At 34.6% G+C, this 24132-nt stretch overlaps 1 protein-coding gene across 1 annotated transcript; it reads right to left on the bottom strand.

The window, feature by feature from the left end:
• Positions 1-22110: 22110 nt before the first annotated feature.
• On the bottom strand, positions 22111-22881 carry LOC105781604 (uncharacterized). Its single transcript, XM_012606127.1, has one exon. It carries the CDS (start codon positions 22879-22881, stop codon positions 22111-22113), a length of 771 nt encoding a protein of 256 aa, XP_012461581.1.
• Between the last annotated feature and the right edge of the window lie 1251 nt (positions 22882-24132).

Raw genomic sequence — 24132 nt, 5'->3', positions numbered from 1 at the left:
TGCGTATGTGTATATATAGTAATAATAATAATAATAACTTAATAACAAGAAAATCAAATTTAATAAAAATAAATAATAAATAAAAAAAGACTAAATCGAGCTTTGACATAAATCCTGGGCCTAAATTCGCAAATAAATTAAGTCGAAAGGACCCTATTGAACACGCCAAGGAAAATAAAAAAGCAAGAGAATGAGAAATTTGAGGGAATACTCTTAAGAATTATTATTACTCCCAACTTCCCTCCCTTACAATGAAGGGAGAGGCATCTATTTATAGTTGAGCCTCCCCAAATCCAACGGTACATATTAATTACATCAACGGCTAAGATTAAAAGGTATCTACAAATTAAATCTCTAAGATTACTAAATCATATCTTCTAAGATTGCATAAATCATATCTAAGATTGCATATATCATATCTAAGATTACATATCCTTGAAGAATATGTTTTCATATGTGAGCCCGGGCTAAAATTGGGTATTACAGCTGCCCCTCTTTGCTCGTTGTCGTGTAATAGGAACGGAGCAAAGACTTTAGAAATGGTCAATTTTTGCCCGGTCAAACTGGATCTTGGTGCTCTTCTTCTTCAAGCAGCCACATCCATCATACTGCATCTTCAGAGGTATGGGAATTGGTGTCTCGATCCACTCCACCGCAACATCGGAGAGATAGGATTGGTGACTCGTAACTTTTAATCTGCTTAACTGTAATTTCAGAGAGATAAAGTCCATCATTCTAATCCACTCCACTACAACTTAGGAGGACAGGATTTGTTTATTTAGTCTACCCCACTTCAATTTCAGGGGGATAAGACTTGCTTTCTTGAGTCTACTCCACTGCAACTTTAGGGAGATAAGACCCGATGTGATCTACTCTACTGCAACTTCAGAGAGATAAGATATGTGGTTTTAATCTGCTTCACTGTAACTTCATGGAGATAGGATTATTGACTTTAATATGCTCCACTACAACTTCAGGAGATAAGATTCGCTATCTTCAGTCTTTTAAATTGCAATGTTGGGGAAACAAGATTCACCGTCGTAGCTTCAATCTGTTCCACTACACCGCCAGGGGAGTAAGATTCACCATCGTGGTTTCAATCTCCTCCACTATAATTCCAAAGAGATAGGATTCGCTGCCCACAGCTTCAATCTACTCCACTTCAGCTAATCCAAGCCTTAACGCCAAGGAGATAAGATTTGCCATCGTGGCTTCAATCTACTCCGCTACAACGCCAGAGAAATAAGATTCTCCGTTGTGGCTTCAATCTTTTCCATTGCAACGTTAAGGCGATAAGACTGATGTCTTCGATCTACTTCACTGCCAGTACAGGAAGGCAAGATCTGCTATTTTCAACCTACTCCACTATTACTTAGGGAGATAGGATTCACAATCTTCAACCTATTCCACTGCTGTCCAGGGAGATAGGGTTGGGGTCATCGATCTGCTTCGCTATCGGTGCAGGAAGGTAAGATCTACTATTTTTAACCTACTCCGCTGCAACCCAGGGAGGCAAGGCTGATGTCTTCGATCTGCTTCGTTGTCGGTGCAGGAAGGCAAGATCTGCTATTTTTAACCTGCTCCGCTGCAACCCAGGGAGGCAAGACTAGTGTCTTCGATCTGCTTCGCTGTCGGTGCAGGAAGGCAAGATCTGCTATTTTTAACCTGCTCCGCTACAACCCAGGGAGGCAAGGTTGGTGTCTTCGATCTGCTTCACTGTCAGTGCATGAAGGCAAGATCTGTTATCTTTACTGATCTGCTCTCTAGGGAACATGACCTGTATAATGAACCTAATTATGCCTAATCATTAGGATGACATAAAATGAATCAAATGCTCCTAACTAGACATGTGTGAATGGTGTTTGTACGAATGCATAATTTTTAATAATTTTTTTCTGAGAATGATCCCACTTAGGTTCTCATTGCTCGAAGTTTATTAAGGCTTTAACACTGATGTGCTACAATGCCTTCTTGCTTGGTTGGCTTTTCTGAAAAAACATTTAGTCAGGTTGCCCCCCACTGTAAACCTCAAAGTTCAATCCTTTGGGGAGTAAAATTTGTACCATCATTCTCCCACTGTAACCCAAAGGTAGGAATATATGGCTTTTTCTTGAACCTCTCCTATCACAATTCAAGGATACAGGATCTAAATCTCTCTGGTCCCTTCCACCATTCCCAGGGTATCATACCAAAGGCTCATGCATAAATGAAGGCTTTCTTCTCCGAGGAAACCTCTTCCTATTGTCTGGTGATCATTGCTTACTTGTTTATTTAAGCTTTGTCATTTTGTTCAATCAATGTTTTTAACAACAAAATCCAAAGAGAAAGTCCTAATTTAGACTCTTCCTTTTTAGATTTCCAACCTTTAAACATGGTGCGTTCTAAACAATAGTCTTGTTTCAGGTTCCTGTATTATTTAGAAACTTCTAGAGTAATATGTCAAACTTCCCTTGTGAAAGTTTTATTAGTCCATTAATCATTATTCCAATGCAACATGCTTGCAAAAAGGGTATAACAATGGATGAGAACACAATTGGTTCTGAGCATAACTCGAAAGGAATAGATTATCAAAAAATAGTAAATAAGGATAACAAAGAAATTGATTGGGAATGTGTATCTTGGGAAAGAATGAAGTATTCCAAGAACAAAAAATTTAATATAAATAGTATGAAAATTGGGTGCCCCAGATATCGCAGCTTGAGCTTCTTTATACAAACTTCTTAAAGACCATTATGAGTTTGACATGTGTTTAGGAGATCCGCAGTACTTCGTCGATGTCCCAAGATGTCTCCTACCCTTTCCTGTTGATTCAGGTATAGCAAGATCACAACATGCTTCAATCTGATCAAAATTTGAGCTGCTCTGATCACTTCATGTCCCATTCTGATCAAAATTTGAGCCGCCCTTTTCGAGTTTTCAACTCAAATCCCCTTTGGTCTCAAGGCGTCCTTTGCAGATTTTCACCTTGGCCTCTCCTTTTTTTTTTTCTTTTTTTTTGAAATATTTTTTTGATTGAATCTGAACTCATAGGATTAGGCATGTCTTTGTTATCCCTTCTGATAAAAATTGACGCATTTCCAGATAAGGCCTTCTACATAAGGTCCTTCCCAGCGTGGGATAAAGTTCTTTTTGTATGGGAAGGATCTTCTTCAATACCAGGTCCCTCTCAAGGAATTCTCTAGGGCGGACCTTTTTTGTGAGCTCGCATCATTTGCTTTTGGTGCATTTGACCATGATGGATAACTTTGAACATTCTTCTTCAATCGAAATTGGATCCAAAAACTCAGAGAGAAAGAATCTTATCTTCAATAGGCAAAACCGCGATGGGCCCAAGAGAAAGGCATTGCCCCGGTAGAGTTTTTCTTTTTTTTGGGCAATATGGCATTAATCGTGAACAGACTGCAAACTTTTGATATTGTGTTGTTGTTAAAATTTAGTGCATTGTCAGATATGATCCTTTTGGAATTCCATACTGACATATGATTCTTCATGAATTTGCTAACTATCGACTTTGTGACATTGGCATATGAAGCAGCTTCCACCCATTTAATAAAGTAATTGACGACCACAAAGATGAATCGATGACCGTCAGATTCTTTTGGCGAGATCGACCAAATGACCTTCTTGCCCCACATAAGTAGAAGTCATGTATCCCAATGATTCTTTGTAGGGTAAGATCCGTTTCTCGAATTGTTCTACCATCCTTAACAAGTCCGGAAATAGGCTACAATCTATGTCATCTTCAAAGTCTTGAGATCCCTCTAAACACATGTCTCGCTCAAAAGGAGATTCTGAGTCTGTAGTAGCGTCACTCATGTCGTTGATATCCAGGGACTTATTGTAGGTACAAAAGATTATACAAAGAATGTATGAATTTAAGAATCTGTACAGTATGATTATGAATGAAAGATTTATTTGAAAGATAATCCAATAGAATGAAAGAATAAAAAATAATTATTCGTAAAGAATGAAAGAATATTGGCTCAAAAATGATCGCAAAGATGCATTTCATTAAAATAATGACGTTCAGACATTAGCCTATTTCACAAATGAGTTCTTATTGCCTCTAGGCTGAAAGCAACAAGTGTGTTCTAAATATTACTCTAAGTAAGCTCTAAATACTACATGGACTGCAGTCCGATTATTCAGAACACTCCCAAGTTTATAAGGGTAGATGTCTAACAAGGTCCCTTTTCAGTTGTCTTCATGTATGACATTGATGTGAACGTTTCTTTTAAATCCTTCATTTTTTATTGTCCATCATATTTTGTTGGACCTTAGCTAACGCTCTTGCAGCAGTAGCTGGTCCTACCTCTCCCTTTGGAGTTGTTCAGGTCTTTCCAATCTTTGGTCCATTACTTTGTTTTTTCCACGTGTACCGATATTCTAGGATAACTGCCAAAATTTTACAATCATTTTGTGAGATTTAATGTATATGATGCAATGCAAAGCTAAAGCAATGAATGCCATGAATGCAAAAGAAGAGAGGCGTTGATTCTGATTCAATTCTATTAGAACAACTTTTCTAGAAAATAAATCTCTTTACATAAAATGGAAATTTATACAGCCTTGCCCTCATACTCCAGGTGAAGACATCAATCCCTTTCTTCATATCTGGATGTTAAAATCTCGTAAACTTTCCAAAAAAGGTGTCTCTTCTATCTCCTTTTTGCTTGATCCGGGCAGCGAATTGTTGCTCATTCATCCTCGTAATGCTCGTTGGCTTCTCTTTAAAAGGTCCGGAGGTCGACGACTCTCGAATAATCTTTATCAACTTGAATCCTCGGGCAACGAAGCAAAGTTGCGTAGTCTTCCCTTAGACCATCATCTTTCTCTCGTTACGTTTTCTCGGACTATATTTGGACAACCGTATTATCTCCCACTTTATCAAGAAATCCATTTTCTTATGACAAGCTCTCTATTTAGATACTGAACATGAATCAACACCTCTTTTCTTTGATGAAAATGCAATGCAATCATAACCATAACAAAACGAAACAGGTTAGTGCAAAACAAAAGCAAGCAAGAAAGAAACAAATTGAGCATCTACTCGGGAAACCACTAGGGTTTGGTGTAATTATTCCTAAGGTGGGCAACTAGGGTTCACTATATGTAGTTTGGCTCTAAGGTAAGGGTACCTGAACTAGCAGATTCCTCGATCCTCACCCATTATAGGCTCATACGGACCAAGTTCAGTTCAGGGGAATACATTTCCCTATGGCTGCACGGAGATGAAAATCCCACGAAGACATAGGTACGGATGTATCCCGAAAGCAATCCGCTATCCTGCATGGAGGTGAAGACCTCACGAAGGAAATAGCTTCTCACTCCCACTTAAAAGGATATAATCGAGTGGTTATGAAATGCAATATGCAGAAACATCAAAATTCAAACCAATAAAGTAATTACAAACCGAAGTAATTATAATTGTAACAAAAATAGACAAAATACAACAAAATGATAGTAAATTTAAACCAAGTTTTTGGGTGACCTCTAGGCATTCGGTGTGATTCTACCTAGGGTAGGCTCCTAAGGCTCATTATGCGGTTCGGTTCTAAAGTAAGGGTACCTGAACCAGCAGATTCCTCGATCTTCATCCATTATAGGCTCATATAGATCAAGTTCGGTTCAAGGGAACACATTTTCCTTATGACTACACGGAGATGATAATCTCACGAAGGCATATGTACCGATGTATTCCGAAAGCGATCCACTATCCTATATGGAGGTGAAAACCTCACGAAGAAATAGTTTCTCACTCCCACTTAAAAGGGTAAAATCATTCAACTCATGTAATGTATAATGCAAAGATCAATTAAGCAAGAAAATAATGAATGCAAAAGGATCTCATGAATTTTTTTAAAAAAATATTTTCTCGACCATAAGACAAAAATTAATCAACTTTCTGGCTCGACTCTCTTATTTTTTAAAAGTCCCCGATGGAGTCGCTAAGTCGTCGAAACCATTTTTATTTTGGAAAAAAATTAGTTGTCGACTTTAAAAAAAAACAAAAATTGGGAGTCACCACCAATCTTTTATTAAGGTGTGATTGTATCACCTAAAAAATAGCTTTGGTCTACGAGTTTCAGAAAAACGAATTCGGGAGTCACTTACGTACGAGGAAGGATTAGTACCCTCGTAACGCCCAAAATTTGGTATCAAATTCATTAATTAATGTCTTAAAGTCAAGAGTTTAAAAAAAATACTATCCTTAGTTAAATGAAATTATTTATTAAGACTTTCTCTTTTTGAAAAGAAAAATACCACACCCAATGCGTTAGGGCACAACATTTTATTCTCTTCAAGATGAGTTGGTCCAAAAAACTCGTATAATAAAATTTAAGAAAATATTTAATTGTTTAAAATTTATGAAGAAATCGCAGCCCAATACGTTAGGGCAAGATTACTTAAAATCCCAAACATTCAATATTTCCTTTATATATATATTTAAAAATCTTATCTCGAGAAATCAACGTGTCACATCCAATACGTTAGGACACAACACATTGAATTCCCGATGACAAGTTTTATTTTGTTTGATTAAAGAACAATCCTCGATTGTTAGATTTTATGAAGAAAATCGGAACCCAATACGTTAGGGCTCAATTTTCTTAAAAATCCTAAATACGAGTATTATCTTTATTTTGAAAATTTTCCATTTTAAATTCGAGTAAGAGATAATGTAATGTTATAATGTATGTATAGATATCGTGATAACAAATACAATAGTAATAAATACAACAATGGCATAGAAATAATATAAACAAATAAATAAATAAATAAAATAAATCAATAACATGCAAAGCATCAAATAAATGAGCGAAATAAAATAACATGCTTTTAAAATATAAATGAAAACATAAATTGATAAACAAAAGAAGGAAATAAACAAAAAATATAAAGAGAAAAATGGTACAAAATATATACATGTACATATATAAAAAATTTATATACATAGATATAGATTATAAAAAGATAATTACATATATATATATAAACAAATAATAATTACATATATTAAAATTAATTAATTTAGAAAAATATATATATGAAAAATTTATGAAGATATAAGAAAACATACGTATATACATATTTATCAAAGTAAAAATATATAAAATATATATATATATATATATATATATATATGTGCATATAAAAGTTAGGAAATAAAAATGTATAAGTATATAAAATGTAAATGTATATATATGTATATAAAAGTTATGCAAATAGAATAATAATAAAAATATATATAATATGTGCATGTGTTTATAAAAGTTTTTAAACAAATGTATGTATATATATTATTGGAAAAAATATGCGTATGTGTATATATAGTAATAATAATTACTTAATAACAAGAAAATCAAATTTAATAAAAATAAATAATAAATAAAAAAAGACTAAATCGAGCTTTGACATAAATTTTGGGCCTAAATCCGCAAATAAATGAAGTCGAAAAGACCCCTATTGAACACGCCAAAGAAAATAAAAATGCAAGAGAAAGAGAAATTTAAGGGAATACTCTTAAGAATTATTATTACTCCCAACTTCCCTCCCTTACAATGAAGGGAGAGGCATCTATTTATAGTTGAGCCTCCCAAATCCAACAGCATGATTAATTACATCAACGGCTAAGATTAAAAGGTATATACAAATTAAATCTCTAAGATTACAAAATCATATCTTCTAAGATTGCATAAATCATATCTAAGATTGCATATATCATATCTAAGATTGCATATCATATCTAAGATTACATATCCTTGAAGATTATGTTTCCATATGTGATCCCGGGCTAAAATTGGGTATTACAAATATGATTAGTAAAATGCATATTTCACTAAGTAAAGATACCGATGGGACTTAATTTGGTTTCCAAACTCATGAAAGATCGAGTTGCCATGGAATGTTTTCTGAACACTGTTAAGCATGATGAAAATGAATTGAGTTGATTAATATAATTATCCTAGCCTGTTTCATGTTGATTGTTATTTTTTGTGCTAAAGCCATTCATTCATACATTTAGATAATTTGTGTTTAGATTAAAATTGCATTAGGGATCAATCTTTGCATCTAGATAATTTTAATTAGTTTAAACATCACCATTCAAATTATTGTGGTTTTACCACCAAATTGTTAACTTATAATTTTACAAATAATGGATTAACATAAACAGTCTCTATGGAGACGATAACTATTTTTACTTACTTATTACTTGAACGACTGTGTACACTTGCACAAAAGTATCGTTACATGCTTCCATCTCGATAATTGCAAGTATACCAAGTTGATGAATGTTAGTGTTAGGGATTGAATTTAATTTGAGATCCGAACTTCTTTGTGGTGCAACATATAAATGATCACGACATCTCTTTTTAGCCAACGGTTGGGTCACCCTTTACACAGTTTGGCTCTTCATATGGCAAAGAAAGTTGCTATACTTAGTCTAGTTGGCGTACATATCATCTTTCTGTATTTTTTTCATAACATTAAATTAGTTTCCAAATTTATAAGAAAAAAATGCAGCTCATTATTACAATTCTTAGTTAACAATTTACACTACTTAAATACCAAATACTCTAACATGGTAATTATATAAATACTACCTACCATTTATGTATTATAATGTTATTTTTTTCCATTTTTAAAAATTTCCAAAGTAACTTTTGTTTTTTACAAATATATATATATTTTTTGTTTTTATATACTTTATTACAATGATATCTTCTATATACTAAAATTATTGGCTATTATTGTCATTTAATTTGAGAAGATTTTCACTCTCTTCACCTCTATATAAAGCATCTATTTTTTGTTTGGGAAAGAAAACATAAGAAAAAGGAAAAGGAAAAAAACCATTCCAATATCCCCTCTTGATTTGAATGCCATGACGAGGAAGAAGGTTAAGCTTGCTTATATCACTAATGACTAAACAAGGAAAGCCACCTATAAGAAAAGAATAAAGGGTTTGAAAAACAAAATGAGGGAGTTGAGTACCCTTTGTGGGATCGACACTTGTGCTATCATGTACAATCTTTATAAGTCCCAACCAGAGGTTTGGCCTTCCCCAGTGGTAGTCCAACAAATTCTTTCCAAGCTCAAGACAATCCCCGAGATGGAGAAAAACAAGAATATGATGAACCAGAAGACTTTCCTGTCCCAAAAGATCACCAAAGTAGCTGAGCAGCTAAAGAAGCATTGTAAGGAAAACTGGGAAAATGAGATAACCTAGGTAATGGTCAATAACATTTGCAGCAAAGAGGTCATCCATGGTTTGAACTTTGGGGCCTTTAGTGATATCAACATTTTGCTCGATAAAAAAATGAGTGATATTGACAAACGGATAGAAGCACTTTCTAGGGCACCCCTTAATCCTCAAGGGCTGTCATCATTATCGTCCTCATCAATGGTGGCACTGCCATCGATGACAATGGTAACCCCCGAAGCGATGCCAAGGACAGGTACAGAGAACATTGTGCAACCAGATGTGAAGAACATGGATCCAATGCAAAGGCAACAATGGATCATGGATTTGATGAGCAACAACAACAATAACCCTCAAACTCATGTGGGTGGCGATGAGATAATGTTTCAGTTTGGTGACAACATCAACCCCAACAATGGCCTTTGCTCCAATGTTGTTTTCCCTTGGGAAAAATAAGATTTAATTTGAGTTATCTATTTGCTTCTATTATGGCCTTTGATCCAAAAGTATTCTATCATTTTATGTTAGGATGGTGTTGTGTTTGTTGAACTTTGGTCACATATCACAGTCTTTTCCTTTAAATTAAAGCATCTCTATCATCCTAAAACATTATGTTTATTATTTGAATTTAGTGTTTTATGTTATTCTCCTAATTTTGAGTTTTTTATTTTATCTTTTAAATTTTTCTATGATTCAATCTTGATTACTTTAATGAGAAAATTTTTAAGTTCATAAGTTAGATTAGATCTTATTTTATAATTTTGAGGATGAGAGTTCCTATAACAATGTATAAAAGCTATCTCTAATGTATGCTATAAAGCAATCTAGGAAGATGCTTTATTATTTGTGGGACAAGTCAATGAAGGGATTAAAACTGGTGAGGGATAATTAGGGAATGGTAAAACTAGATTTGTTGTGACTTTATTTTAATTCTACAGGATCAAAACTATATCTTTAATGTGTGTTTGGTTGGTATTCATATTATTTTTCTATTTATATAAATTGGTATTAGTAAATTTTAGTATTTCATTTTATGGTATTCATATGTTTTTCAATCATATATTTGTTTTATGCTTTTTTTATGTTCGAAGGTTGACAAATATTTACCGACAACTTGTATAAATATTAAAAATAAGATAAAAATTAGACCACAGTTGCATTTTTTTTAATTAGCTTAATTTGGATTGATTAATTCAAATTGGAAATCATTTTTTTCATTTGGTTTTGAGAGTTAAGGTTGGATTACATTTAATTTATAAAATTAGGGTTAGTTTTTGAGTCATTTAAAGTTCAGGTCAATTTAGATTAGAATTGGACGAGTTCACATTGTTGACTTTTTGGTGTCAAATCAAGTTATGTTCTATTTGGATTCATATTAACCGAGTTGGAGTTTCGTGTTCAGGTTAGAATTTATAAGCTCGTAAAAAATTATTTGAATATATAAATAATTTAACACTTATATAATAAAAAATTAAAGCAATATATTAATTTAGGATAAATTACAAAATTATACATGAACCTTTATTATTTTTTTAAGCTAAATTTGACTTCCAACCTTCTAAAAACAGTTAAATTATACCATCACCCTTTTAGGAAGAGTAGAATTGTTGTTTATTAACAAAAATATTGACTAAAATGTTAAATTTTTAAGCATGATAGCTTGCGTGGCAATCCATGCGTACTTCATGCTAATTTTTTTTGAGTTTTTATGAAATTCTTATATATTTTTTAACTTTGAAATATTGTTATAATTTTAATTATTTTTTGAAGTCAAACAAATAGTGTCATATTAGACTGAAGTAAATATGGACTGCCACAAGAGTTGTCAAGCCAACATCGTTGAAAAAATGTTTCAGTTAGCATTTATGTTTAAAAAAAACAGATTTGACTATTGGAAATGTTAAAAGTCAAATTTAGCAAAAAAAAAAAAGAACAAGGGCTCAATTGAAAAAAAATGTAAATATTGATAGATAAATTTAATTGTGTGCCTATTGAAAATCAACATAAGACATTTTTCAAGAGAAAACTCTCTACATCTCTTGTAGTGACGGTTGCAATAGGTTCTACTTCTACCCATTTCATAAAATATTCACAAGCAACAATAAGAACTTTTGCTTCCTTGACACCAATAGAAATAGACCCAACATATTAATACCCCAAGTCATGTATTCTATGGATTGAAGATATTTTTTAACATCTCATCTGGTTGTTTTGGTAATTTGTAAACTTTCTGACATCGTTCGCATCTTTTAACCAGATATCCTTACCACATCTTTGCTCCTACTATTTCTTTAATAGAGCATCCATCTATGTAAAATGTTCAAGTTTCTATAGAATGGTCTACGAAATAATTTAGGGCAAGTGCTGAAGTGGTATTTCTCTAGAGGATTCTTGTCGTACAGGTAACTTTTCTATAAACGGTGTAATTTTTCCCAAAGTATACTAACACTTGCACCTTGATAGCTCATCAAGGTTGATAAGTGAGCCCATATTCATTAAGTTCTGTGCTCCATCATATTAGTTGTCCTAAGGTGTCAACTTTGTCAGGATACTTTTTTGGGGAGCTATAAGCAATACATATGTTATTTTTTTCATTCCTTGAAAAATTTTGTTTGTCATTTTGTAGGGTTTGGTTGATATAATATATTGGATGTTGTATGCCATCGTGTTCTTTAACTAAGAAAGTTGCTATAGAGTTATTTGAAGTAGGAAGGTACAAGAATAATGGCTCTCTTGTTGCAGATAAAGATAAAAATGGTACAATTCCAAAGATTTTTTTAATCTCATTAAAATCTTGCTAACACTCCTGATCACAATTGAATTTTTTTGAGTTTCACAATAATAGGAAGAATGACAACCATTTACTTGCAAAACTTGAGATAAATTTGTTTCAAGTTGCAACCCTTTCTTTGAGTCGTTGTAACTCTTTATTTGTTGTAGGTGGTTCCATGTCCATTATAGCTTGTATCTTGTCTAGGTTAGTTTTAATACCCCAGTTGGATATTAGAAACCCCAAAAATCTTCTTATTGTAACCCTAAAAAAGCATTTTGTTGAGTTTAACAATAATTGGTATTCTATTAGCACCTTCAAAATCATAACCAAGTTAGAGATATATTATTGTATCGAGTTTCTTTTAATCAACAAGTCATCGACATAATTTTCAATAAACGTGCCAATAAACCCTTTAAAAATTTTGTTCATTAAGCATTGATACGTAGTCTTGACATTTTTTAGCCCAAAGTGTAACACCCCAAACCCGACTTAGGAGTTATGGTCGAATCTGGCGGTGTCATATTGAGGTGTTTAGCGTAAAACTTGTTGTTGTTGAAATCTTTAAAATCAATTAATCATTTTGTTATTAAACGGTGATTCCAAAATGGGTTGTTCATTTCACTTTTAAAACGTTATAAATTTTCCAAAATCTCATTTATTGTGAAAGCATGGTGTCTTTGAAAAAGGTTACCTTTTGAAAACCCGTCTTATTCTACAACTATCACTTTATATCAAACTAAATAAATAAAAGCCCAATTTAAAGTTTATAACTTTAAAGAGGCCTTTTTACATAAAAATGCCCAAATTCAGTTACTTATAAATCAAAAGCTAAAAACGAAAGCTGATGCGATTATGTGGCAACCTCTGAGTCCCTTGTAACTCTGAACCGTCTAACGCTGGGGATTACCTGAAAGATTAAAAACGAGGTGAGTTTACGAAAACCCAATGTGTAATCCCCTTATTAAAAAAATAGTCAGTAAACAGAAACAACACAGTCTAGGCCTGAGCCCTTTAACAGTAACAGTACAATGTGAGTCTTAGCCCAATATAGTAATGGTGAGGATTGGGCCTTAGCCCCCATCAGCCTCGGTTGGGCCTGAGCCCATATCAAATGGCACATATCACATATATCTGGGCTTAAGCCCATCTTAATATAAAAATCAGTATATGCAATGCATAAATACCCATACCAACCATGCACTCCGTCTCCTGTCCAACCCTACATTCCTGTGGGGATTAAATCGACCCACCCATCCCTACACTCCTTATGTAGCACCGGTTCATGGCACTAACCAAGATCGCAAAGAAGTCGCCAAGAACTGAAATGGCTAAGAGCCATAAATAGGGTAGGTATAAGCTATAAACAGAATGGCTACAAGCCATAAGTACAATAATATGATTGGCACAAAGCCATCAGTAGTAGTAATATGATCGGTACACAACCATCAGTAATAGTAGTATGATCGGCACAAAGCCATAAGTAGTAATACTATGATCGGTACACAGCCATCAATAATAGTAGTATGATCGGCACAAAGCCATCAATAGTAGTAATATGATCGGTACAAAGCCATAAATAGCATCGCAACAAAGCTGCCAGCAACAGTATCGCAACAAAACTGCCAGTAACAGTATATATGGCCAAGCCACCAGTAACAGTGATTGTGGCAAAGCTACCAGTATAGTACTTCCTCATAATGTAATCCCCGCCCATACAAAGATGTCGGTATGCGAATGCCATACACGTAATCACCATACAAATCACAGACAAATCAGTCATTTAAATCACAGAAAAATTAGTCATTTACATCTCGGACAAACCATTCATTTACATCAAAGGCAAATCAATCATTTTATCTCGAGGGGCAAAATAGTCATTTTAACGCGACACAGATAACCTAAATGGTCATAACAGTGCAAATGGGTCCAAGGCCCATATTCGACCCAAGTGGGCCCACACTCTCGTGTGGCCCAATTAGCCCAAATTCAGTCACGACTATGCGAACTACATAGCCCGGTCCAGTATTTGCCAGCAATCGTGGATTTTATCCGTGTGGGGCGCACAAGCCCATTGAGCCCACAGGGCCCATTTAACTCACGTGGCCCATTACGGCCTAAGCTTATGGAAATGCTCATGGAGGCCTCTACAGTCTATCTCCCATGATTCGCATGGTCCCAAATGCTGTATTTCGGCTTTTTTCGTTCTACAGTTACAGTGGGGAGTTTACACACCTGATGCGATTTGCAGATTCCTTTCGATCCAAACACTCTTATTCCGCAAATCAATGATCATCGCACCCTTGGTTCCCAGGCAATGTGTCAATCAACGTTCGACAGTATTTCACTCCAACTCTGCCACTTACACGGCTCATGTAGCTAAATAAATACCCCATTGCGCAACCCAGGACTTAAACCTCAGACCTCACAGTTACACAACACACCACCTTGCCACTAGACCAAAAGCTCTTTTGTGTCACATTTTGTCTTCAATTAACTAAAAGGTCTAAAGGCCAAAGTCCAAGTTCCTTTAAAAGAAAAACCAAAATAAATTGCAAGAGCCAAGACTTGAACCCAGGCTCCCTTGCAACCTTAATGATGCCACAACCACTAAACCACATGCTTCCTTGTGACATGTTTTTTAACACAATAATTTAAAAGGCCTACATCAAAGCATCTGGGGTTTTATCCACTTAAAACCAAAATTTTTGCTAAAGCCAAGGTTTGAACCCAGGAATTTTCCAAGTCCTCTCAGGACCCTTAACCACTAAAGCAGACATACTTTTGTACACAGTTTCCAAACCGTTCCTTTGCTCAAGGCCCAATACTTTTAGGCCCAAATTCTAGGGCGTTACACAAAAGGCATTACAACGTAACAATATGTACCATCTTCAAATGCAAAAGAAGTTTTCTCTTGATCTATAAGATTCATACATATCTAGTTGTAACACCTTATACTTGGTCCAATCGCCTGACCTGAGTTATAAGGTATTACAACTATATAAATTTGACATCGTTCATAATTTAATAAAAAATAAACAAATAAATCATTTTCAATCATTTTTCCATGTTATTCAATCAAAATTTTACTTAATTCGAGCTCACAGAACATTTAGAACAAACTGGGAACAATTCTGGATTAAAATGAAACTTTTACAATAGTATGAGTAAAAAGTGAAAACAAGGGTCACATGGCCGTGTGACGTAGCTCAGCCTGTGTGGCTTAAGAACATGGCTGTATGGCCAAACTATGTAATAACCTATGCCCATGTAATTTAGGGTCACTAGGCCATGTGGACAAACCTGCACCAAAAATCAGAGAGGCAACATGGTCATCTCATGCAACCGTGTGGGACACAAGACTGTGTGGAACACTGTGTGTGCCTAAAATACCTTCAAACACAAGCCAAATCACCCACAATTTCTTAGACTCCAAGCCATGCATTTACCATCACATAAACCTATTCAAAACATACCAAAACATGTCAAAATATGACAGTTCGCATTCAACCTATGTGCCTAACCAATATGCCCTCAATGACACAACAATTCAAGTATAAACAACAACTATCTAAACCAAGACATAATCAACATATCCACCTTATTCAATCATCATCCAAGTCCTAAATACCATATGCCAAGATCATCCATTTATACTAAACTTTCAAATGCAAACATACTCCATCATAAGTTCATTAATTACCAAAGCCAAAATGACCATTTCAGCAATATCTCATCAACAAAGGTATCAAGTGAAAAGCTTACCATTACAAGATACCAAATACAAAATTACATCCCAAATGACACAAGTCATCACCAAGTTTCTTAATAACATAAACATTCTGAAACCCCATTTACATGGCACTTATAACCGGGCCAAAATAAAAAAAATAACTATCGAAAGAGTTTCCAGATAGTGTGATCTCCACTGATGTTCCAATTGTAACACCCCTACCCTGTATCCGTCGTTGAAATAAGGTTATCGAGTATTACCAAAATAAACAAATTAAATATAGACATTTCAATTTATTATTTAACATTCATGTCGGATATTATTCATGCAGTCCCTTATGAGAGCCCTCGAGGCTCAAATTTCAATTTAGAATCAAATCATGCCTAATTTGAAAACTCAGAGAATTTTTTGCAAAATTTCAAAATTTTCCAAGGTGCAGGGGATACACGCCCGTGTGGTCAGGACGTGTGGCTTACACGGCCAAGTGACACACCCGTGTCTTAGCCTGTGTGGTATTTGCAGTAGGGCACATGGCCGTGTCCCCAACTCGTGTAACTCTCTGACTTCCAATACATTTAAGGGCAGCGGTCACATAGCCAAGCCACACACCCGTGTGCTAGGCCATGTGATCAATTATGAGCATTCTGTTTTAAAATTTTAAGATGCAGAGGACTCACTGCTAGAACACAATCCCATGTGCTAGGCCATTTGTCACACACGGTTGAGGCACACGCCCATGTCTCTCACCTTCTACATACATAAACACTTAAACACATTCACCAACCAATTCAAGACATTTAAACCAAGCCAAAACCAAGTCTTATGCATGATATTTCGTCACATGTACTCCTATACTCAATCTTACCTAATTGATGAAATTTACATTTACGCATACTTTATCAATTATGCTATCTCTATCCATTCATCCATATGCTTACCATCATTAAACCATTTCAATTTCACATATCAAACATGTTAAGGTCATATATATATATAAGCATTTCAAAATATACCAAACACAAGCCATACCAATGGCTAGTTACAACCAAAATATTTAAAATGTCAACAATGGCCAAGTTAACCTATACACGCCATTATAACCAAAATTAGTTTCATACTTGTACCGAAAATGGGCCGGTGGATAGTGTGAGTGATCTCCACCAAGCTTCCAACCCAATGATCCTCCGAGAACTATAAAAAAGAGGAAATACAACTTAATAAGCACTTAGTGCTTAGTAAGTCTGTATAACGGAAAATTTACTTACCATTCATTTACATATATAGTAAACATACAAGAATACATCCAAAGCAATTTGACCATTTGCCTAACACATATAACCTCAACAAAAATGTTAGTCATGTATTTCATGTAAATATCAATAACAAGGATGAGCTCATCCAATATCGGGTTTCCAATTATTTCAAGTATATACAGGTAATGATTTCATTTTGATTTCATATGTTCACATGTCAAAATTTCACCCGTTGAATCGTTTGAAATCTCGATGGATACTTGGGTAGTACATATGAAGTGTAAAATACTATAAATCCGTTAATTCATATTCGAAAGTTCTTTTACAAGAACATAAACTAAAAGAGCTCTCTCAAGCCTATATAACGGGATGCTCATGTGAGCATGTAATGGGAAGCTTATCTGGGCTTAATAACGGGAAGCTCAAAAAGATCCTATAATGGGTTACTCCAAAGAGTAATTAACGGGAAGCACCAGATAGCCACATAATGGGAAGTTCAAAAAAGCACTAATGGGAAGCTCACAAAGAGCCTATATCGAGGCGCTTATAAGAGTTGTGGTGTGCCCACAACACATTTAGGGCCATAACCAATCGGGAATCTCCTAAGAGCATTTAACAGGAAGCTCGCAAGAACACTATATAACGGGAAGCTTGAGAGGGCTTGTAATAGGACGCTCTTTCGAGCTACGGTACGTTCTCAACATATGCAGGAACATTACCATTTCAGGAAACAAAACCTTGTATCCATCGAATCTCATTATCCAAATAGGACTTATTTATTTATCAGAGATTTTCAATTATGATATCTATTACATACACATATATAACATTTACACAATTTACATATTTAACACTCAATGTAAGCATATAAATATACACAATTAAGTTACACGAACTTACATCGACAATTGTTTGTGACTTGTAAACTACTAATCCGATACGTTTTCTTTTCCACGATCTAACTCTGTATTTTGTCTTTCCGGATCTATACGAGTAAATTAACTCAATTTAATTCAATTTCGTACTCATTTCAATCCAATCTACATCTTAGGCAAAAGTATCATTTTGCCCCTATACTTTTGATTAATTCCAATTTCGTTCCTAGGCTCGAAAAATGAAATTCATGCAATTTAATCCTTATTACAAGCCCAACCAAATTTTACAAGTACCAATAGCAGCCCATGTATTTCACAAAATTAGAATTTTTCCATGAATTTTACATTTTTACAATTTAGTCCCTAAATCACATTTTCATCAAAATTCCTTTAGCAAAAGTTGTTTATCTATCAACAACCTTTCATTTTCTACCATAGAACTTCATAATTCAACTATATTCATACATGGAAATATCATATAACTTTGATAACATTGCAAATTAATCCCCAAAATAGCTTAATTATGTTATTACAACCTCGGAAACATAAAAATTACTAAAAACGGGACAAGAATTCATACCTAAATAAGCCAAGAAGTCTTGCTTGAGCTCTTTTCTCTTAGCTAGAGTTTCCATAAAAAAAATTTGGGAAAGATGATGATAAATGATGATATTTTCTTTATTTAATCATTTATCATATTTTAGTATCTTTTATTTACAACTTCGTCCTTTTCTTTAATTAAATTTTCATGGATGAATCATCATCCTTATCTGCTAACTTCTCTTAATGGTCTATTTGCCATATAAGGACCTCAAGCTTTGAATTACATAGCTATTTGAAAATTATAGCTACTAGAACCCAACTTTTCCATTTCATGGAATTTGGTCATTTTATCAATTAAACATGTAATCAGTAAAATTTTCTTAACAAAATTTTCATACGGTTTTCCTATTATAATTCAGACCATAAAATAATATTAAAATAATTTTCTTTTAGGATTAAAATTTGTGGTCCCAAAACCACTATTTCGATTTCACTAAAAATAAGGTGTTACAACTCTCCCCCTTTAAAGAATTTTCGTCCTCGATAACCTTACCAGTAAAGAGGTTTTTATATTGCTTCCTCATTGTTTCTTCCGGTTCCCAGGTAGCTTTTGCTATTCCATGTTGTTGCAGAAGACTTTTACTAAAGCGACCTTTTTATTTCTCAGTTCTTTTGTTTCATGTGCCAAAATTTTGATTGGTTCCTCACTATAAGTCATATCAAGCTAAATCTCCACATTTGTTAGAGAGATTTCATGTGAAGGGTTTGACTGATACCGTCGCAGCATAGACACGTGGAAAACATTATAAATTTTCTTGAGTTTTGGTGGTAGTGCCAATCAGTATGCAATAGGTCTGATTCTTTCAATAACCTCATACGGACTCAATTTGCATTTACGGTAAAACCGAAGAACTTTATTCCAAGGTGTAACTTTCAAAAATACTTTATCGCTGACTTAGAATTCTATTTCTTTTCGTTTAAGCTCCACATAGGATTTATGTCGATTAGAAGCTGCGTTCAAGATATCCCGGATGACTTTCACTTTTCCTTCAGTTTCCCGAACCAAATCAACTCCATGTATCTTTTTCTCACTAAACTCTGACCAATACAATGGAGTTCTACATTTACAACCATACAAAGCTCCATAATGTGCCATTTTTATGATTGACTGATAATATTATTGTACACAAATTCGACTAACGAAAAATATTTTTCCCAATTGCCTTAGAATTCTAATATACAGTACCGTAGCATATCCTCAAGAATCTGAAGTACACGTTAGGATTGACCATCCGTCTAAGGATGAAATGAAGTACTGAAATATAATTGTGTACCTATAGCTTCTTGTAACTTTTCCTAGAATCGGGATGTAAACCGCAGATCTCTATCAAAAATAATAGAAACTGGTACTCTATGTAGCCGACAATATCAGAAACATACAACTCAACTAATCTATCAAGGGAGAAATCTATATGTACCGGAATAAAATGTGCAGACTTTGTCAAACGTTCAATTATTACCCAAATAGCATCTTTATTTTTTGGAGATAAGGGTAGCCCTGATACAAAGTCGATAGTAACTCTTTCCCATTTCCATTCTGGTATCGTAACTGGCTGTAGCAAACTCGAAGGTAGTTGATGTTTAGCTTTAACTTGCTAACATATCAAACATCTAGCTACAAATTCAGAGATATCACGCTTCATTCCTGGCGACCATTATATCTTTTTCAAGTCATTATACATTTTATTACTCCCTGGATGCACAAACATAGTACCATTATGAGCTTCGTACAAAATATTCTATATAAGTTCTGAATTCTTCGATACACAAACTCTACTTCTAAACAATAGGCAATCACAAAATCCTATCTAGAATTCTGAATCAGAAACTAATTCATACTATACCCATTTAGCTTGCAACTCATTATCACTTTTCTAAGCTTCGCAAATCTGTTGTAGAAACATCGGTTTAACTTTTAACTCAGCTATGATTGAGCCATCATCAGACAATGACAATCGGGTATTCATTGCTCGCAAAACAAACAGAGACTTCCTACTCAGAGCATCTGCAACTCCATTTGCCTTTCTCGAATGATAATCGATAACCAAATCATAGTCTTTCAACAATTCAAGCCACCGGTGCTATCTCAAATTCAAATCTTTCTGCGACATCAGGTATTTCAGAATTTTATGATCTGTGAATATATGACACTTTTCACTGAAAAAATAGTGTCACCAAATTTTTAGGGCAAACACAATAGCTGATAACTCAAGATCATGTATCGGGTAGTTCTTTTTATGTGGCTTAAGCTATCTAGAAGCATATGCTATTACTTTTCCTTCTTGCATTAAAACACCGCCTAAGCCATTCAATGATGCATCACTATAAATTAAAAAATTCCTTACCCGATTCAGGCTGAACTAAAATTGGTGCTTCAGTTAACAAGGCTTTCAACCGATCAAAGCTTTGCTAGCACTTATCAGAGCATTCAAATTTCATATCTTTTTGCAATAACCGTGTCATCGGAGAAGATATCATTAAGAATCATTGTACATATCTCCGATAATAACTAACTAATCCCAAAAAACTTCTGACTTTAGACACATTTTTTGGAAGTTTCCAGTTAACAATAGCTAATATTTTACTCTAATCAACTCTAATACCTTCAACCGACACTATATGTCCTAGAAAACCAACTTTTCGAAGCCAAAATTAACATTTACTGAATTTAGCATACAACTATTTTTCACATAGGGTTTGCAGTACAATTCTCAAATGATCAGCATATTCATTTTCATCTCAAGAATATACCAAAATATCATCAATAAATACAACAAATCTATCCAGATACGATCCGAAAATTCTATTCATTAAATCCATAAAAACACTGGGGCATTAGTCAAGCCAAACGGCATCAGAAGATATTCTTAATGCCCGTACTTGGTTCTGAAGGCTATTTTTGCTACATCTGACTCTTTCACCCGTAGCTAACAGTAGCCAGAACAGAGGTCTGTCTTTGAAAATACTGTAGCATGTTTCAACTGGTCAAAAAAATCATCAATACGAGGCAGTGGATACTTGTTCTTGATTGTGACTTTTTGAGTTGTCTATAATTAATACATAGTCTCAATTACCCATCTTTCTTTTTAACAAACAGAACCGGTGTACCCAGGGTGAAGAACTAGGTCGAGCAAAACCTCTGTCAGTCAATTCTTGCAACTGTGCTTTCAGCTCCTTTAATTCAGTAGGAGCCATTCTATAGGGTGTTATAGATATAGGAGTGGTCCTCGGAATAAGCTCTATAGAAAATTCCACCTCTTTAACCGACAGTAATCTGGGTAATTCATCTGGAAATACATTAGAAAACTCACAAACAATCGACATTGATTTAATCTTCGATTCAGACACTTTAGTATCCAATACATAAGCAAGATAGTCATCACACCCTTTTCTAATATGTTTTTGTGCTGATATAGCTGAGATCACATTAGATAACTTATCCAGTTTATCAGATTCAACACGGACAATTCACCATTCTGACATTTTAACACAATGTACTTCTGTTTACAAGTTACCACTTCATCATGTTGAGTTAACCAATCCATACCCAGAATTACATCAAATTCATCAAATGGCAGTAACATCAAATCAACCAATAAATAATAACCCCGTACCATTAACAGAAAATTTTTAAAAACTTTATCCATCATTACATACTGGCCCAGGGGGTTTCAAACTGTAATCACGAATTCCGTGAACTTAACAAGTAAATTTTTAACAGACACTAAATTCGTGCATATGTATGAATATGTTGAACTAGGATCAATAAAAGTAGTAATATTAGTATCAAGAAGAGAAAAAGTACCAGTGATAACATTCGGTTCAGAGGCATCCTCACGTGCACGAATAGCATATGTCCTAGCTAGTGCTCGTACTTCAGGTTTGACAGTTGAATCTTTTGCCCTATCTCGGCTACTACTCATAATACTAGGATTACGAGACGGTCTCCCTTTTGTAGTAGAATTACTCAGCTTCAACGTTTGGATAGCATGATTTTTAGGCATTTCTGGGAAATCTTTAAAATAGTGGTCATAAGATCCACATCTAAAGTAGGCTCCGCTCTTTATACAGCACTCACCAAAATGAAATGTATTACAATATTTACGCCTGGGTTTGCGATTTCCAACACTGCCTACACTTGCTACAGATGTAGCCCGAAATTTCAAATTAAAATGTTGAATACTTCTGTCTCTCCCAGAATATCCCGCAAGAGTAACAGAACGGTCATGATCTTTCTTTGACTTCTTTGAAGCTAACTGATATAACTTTCTAGTAAATCTTTTACTTAAATATTGAGCTTCAATCTCAGCTTGTCTTTTCTCTTTACTCAGCTCTTCAGCTTTATGAGTTTGATCGAACAGTACAACAAATTCTGTTAATTCTAGAATCCCAACTAACAACTTAATATCTTCATTTAAACCCTCTTCAAACCATTTACACATGTCAATTTTAGTCAGAATACATTCTCTGGCATACTTACCTAGTCCACCAAATTTTCTTTCATACTCAGACACAGTCATATGCCCCTGTTTAAGCTCTAGAAATTCTTGTCTTTTCTGATCAAGGAATCTCTGACTGATATATTTCTTTCTGAACTTAGTTTGGAAGAATTCCCATGTAATCTGTTCCTTTGGCACAACAGAAATCAATGTATTCCACCACTGGTAAGCCGAATCTTTTAACAGAGGTACAACACAGTTTAGACATTCGGCTGGTGTACATGGTAAGTCATCCAAAACCCTAATAGTGTTTTCTAGCCAAAATTCAGCCCTTTCAGGGTCATCTTCGACTGTTGCTCTAAATTTTTCGCCCCATATTTATAGATTTTTTCAACAGGAGGTTTACCAGTTGAGAACCGATTGAGAAGCAGGAAGGGGAGGTTTTTATACAGTCGAATTTGTTTTTACAAATTCTGTAAACCACTCATTCATCATTTGGAAGAAGACTCCTTTAGCCTCTCCTCCTCGGACCTCAAATATGGGCATTTTACTACTCGAGGTTGCTCTTTGTACTGAAGCTTGAGCATTGCTCTCAGCTTCCTCGGATTTAGCTCAGATGGATGAAATTACTATATAAAAACATATTTAAATTGTTCAGGAGATATAACACTATCGCAGGTTATATAATGGCATTATAGCTAAACTTGTACTTGCTACGTTAGTCCTAGAATTGGCTAAACCATAGATCTGATATCAACAAATGCAACACCCTTAACTCGTATCCGTTGTCGAAAAAGAATTATAGAGTATTACCGAAATAAAAAAATTAAATACAGACATTTCATATTATTATTTAACATTTATATCTGATATTATTCATGAAGTCTCTTATGAGAGCCATCAAGGCTCAAATTTCACTTTAGAATCAAATCGAGACTAAATCGAAAACTTAGAGAATTTTTTAAGAAATTTCAAAAATTTCCAATGTACGAAGGACACAAGCCAGTGTGGTCAGGCTGTGTGGCTCACACGGCCAAGTGACACTCCCGTGTCTTAGGCCGTGTGGTATTTGAAGTAGGGCACACGGTTGTGTGTCTAACCCGTGTAACTCTCTGACTTGCAATACATTTAAGTTCAGGGGTCACACGGCCAAGCCACACACTCGTGTGTCAGACTGTGTGATCAATTCTGAGCATTCTGTTTTAAAATTTTAAGATGCAGATGACACATAGCCAGAATACAAACCCATGTGCT

This window comes from Gossypium raimondii, chromosome 13 (genome assembly GCF_025698545.1).
Source record: "Gossypium raimondii isolate GPD5lz chromosome 13, ASM2569854v1, whole genome shotgun sequence".
Taxonomy (NCBI): domain Eukaryota; kingdom Viridiplantae; phylum Streptophyta; class Magnoliopsida; order Malvales; family Malvaceae; genus Gossypium; species Gossypium raimondii.
Note: the sequence above shows the minus strand (reverse complement) of the source record. Positions and strands in the feature narration are given on the sequence as shown.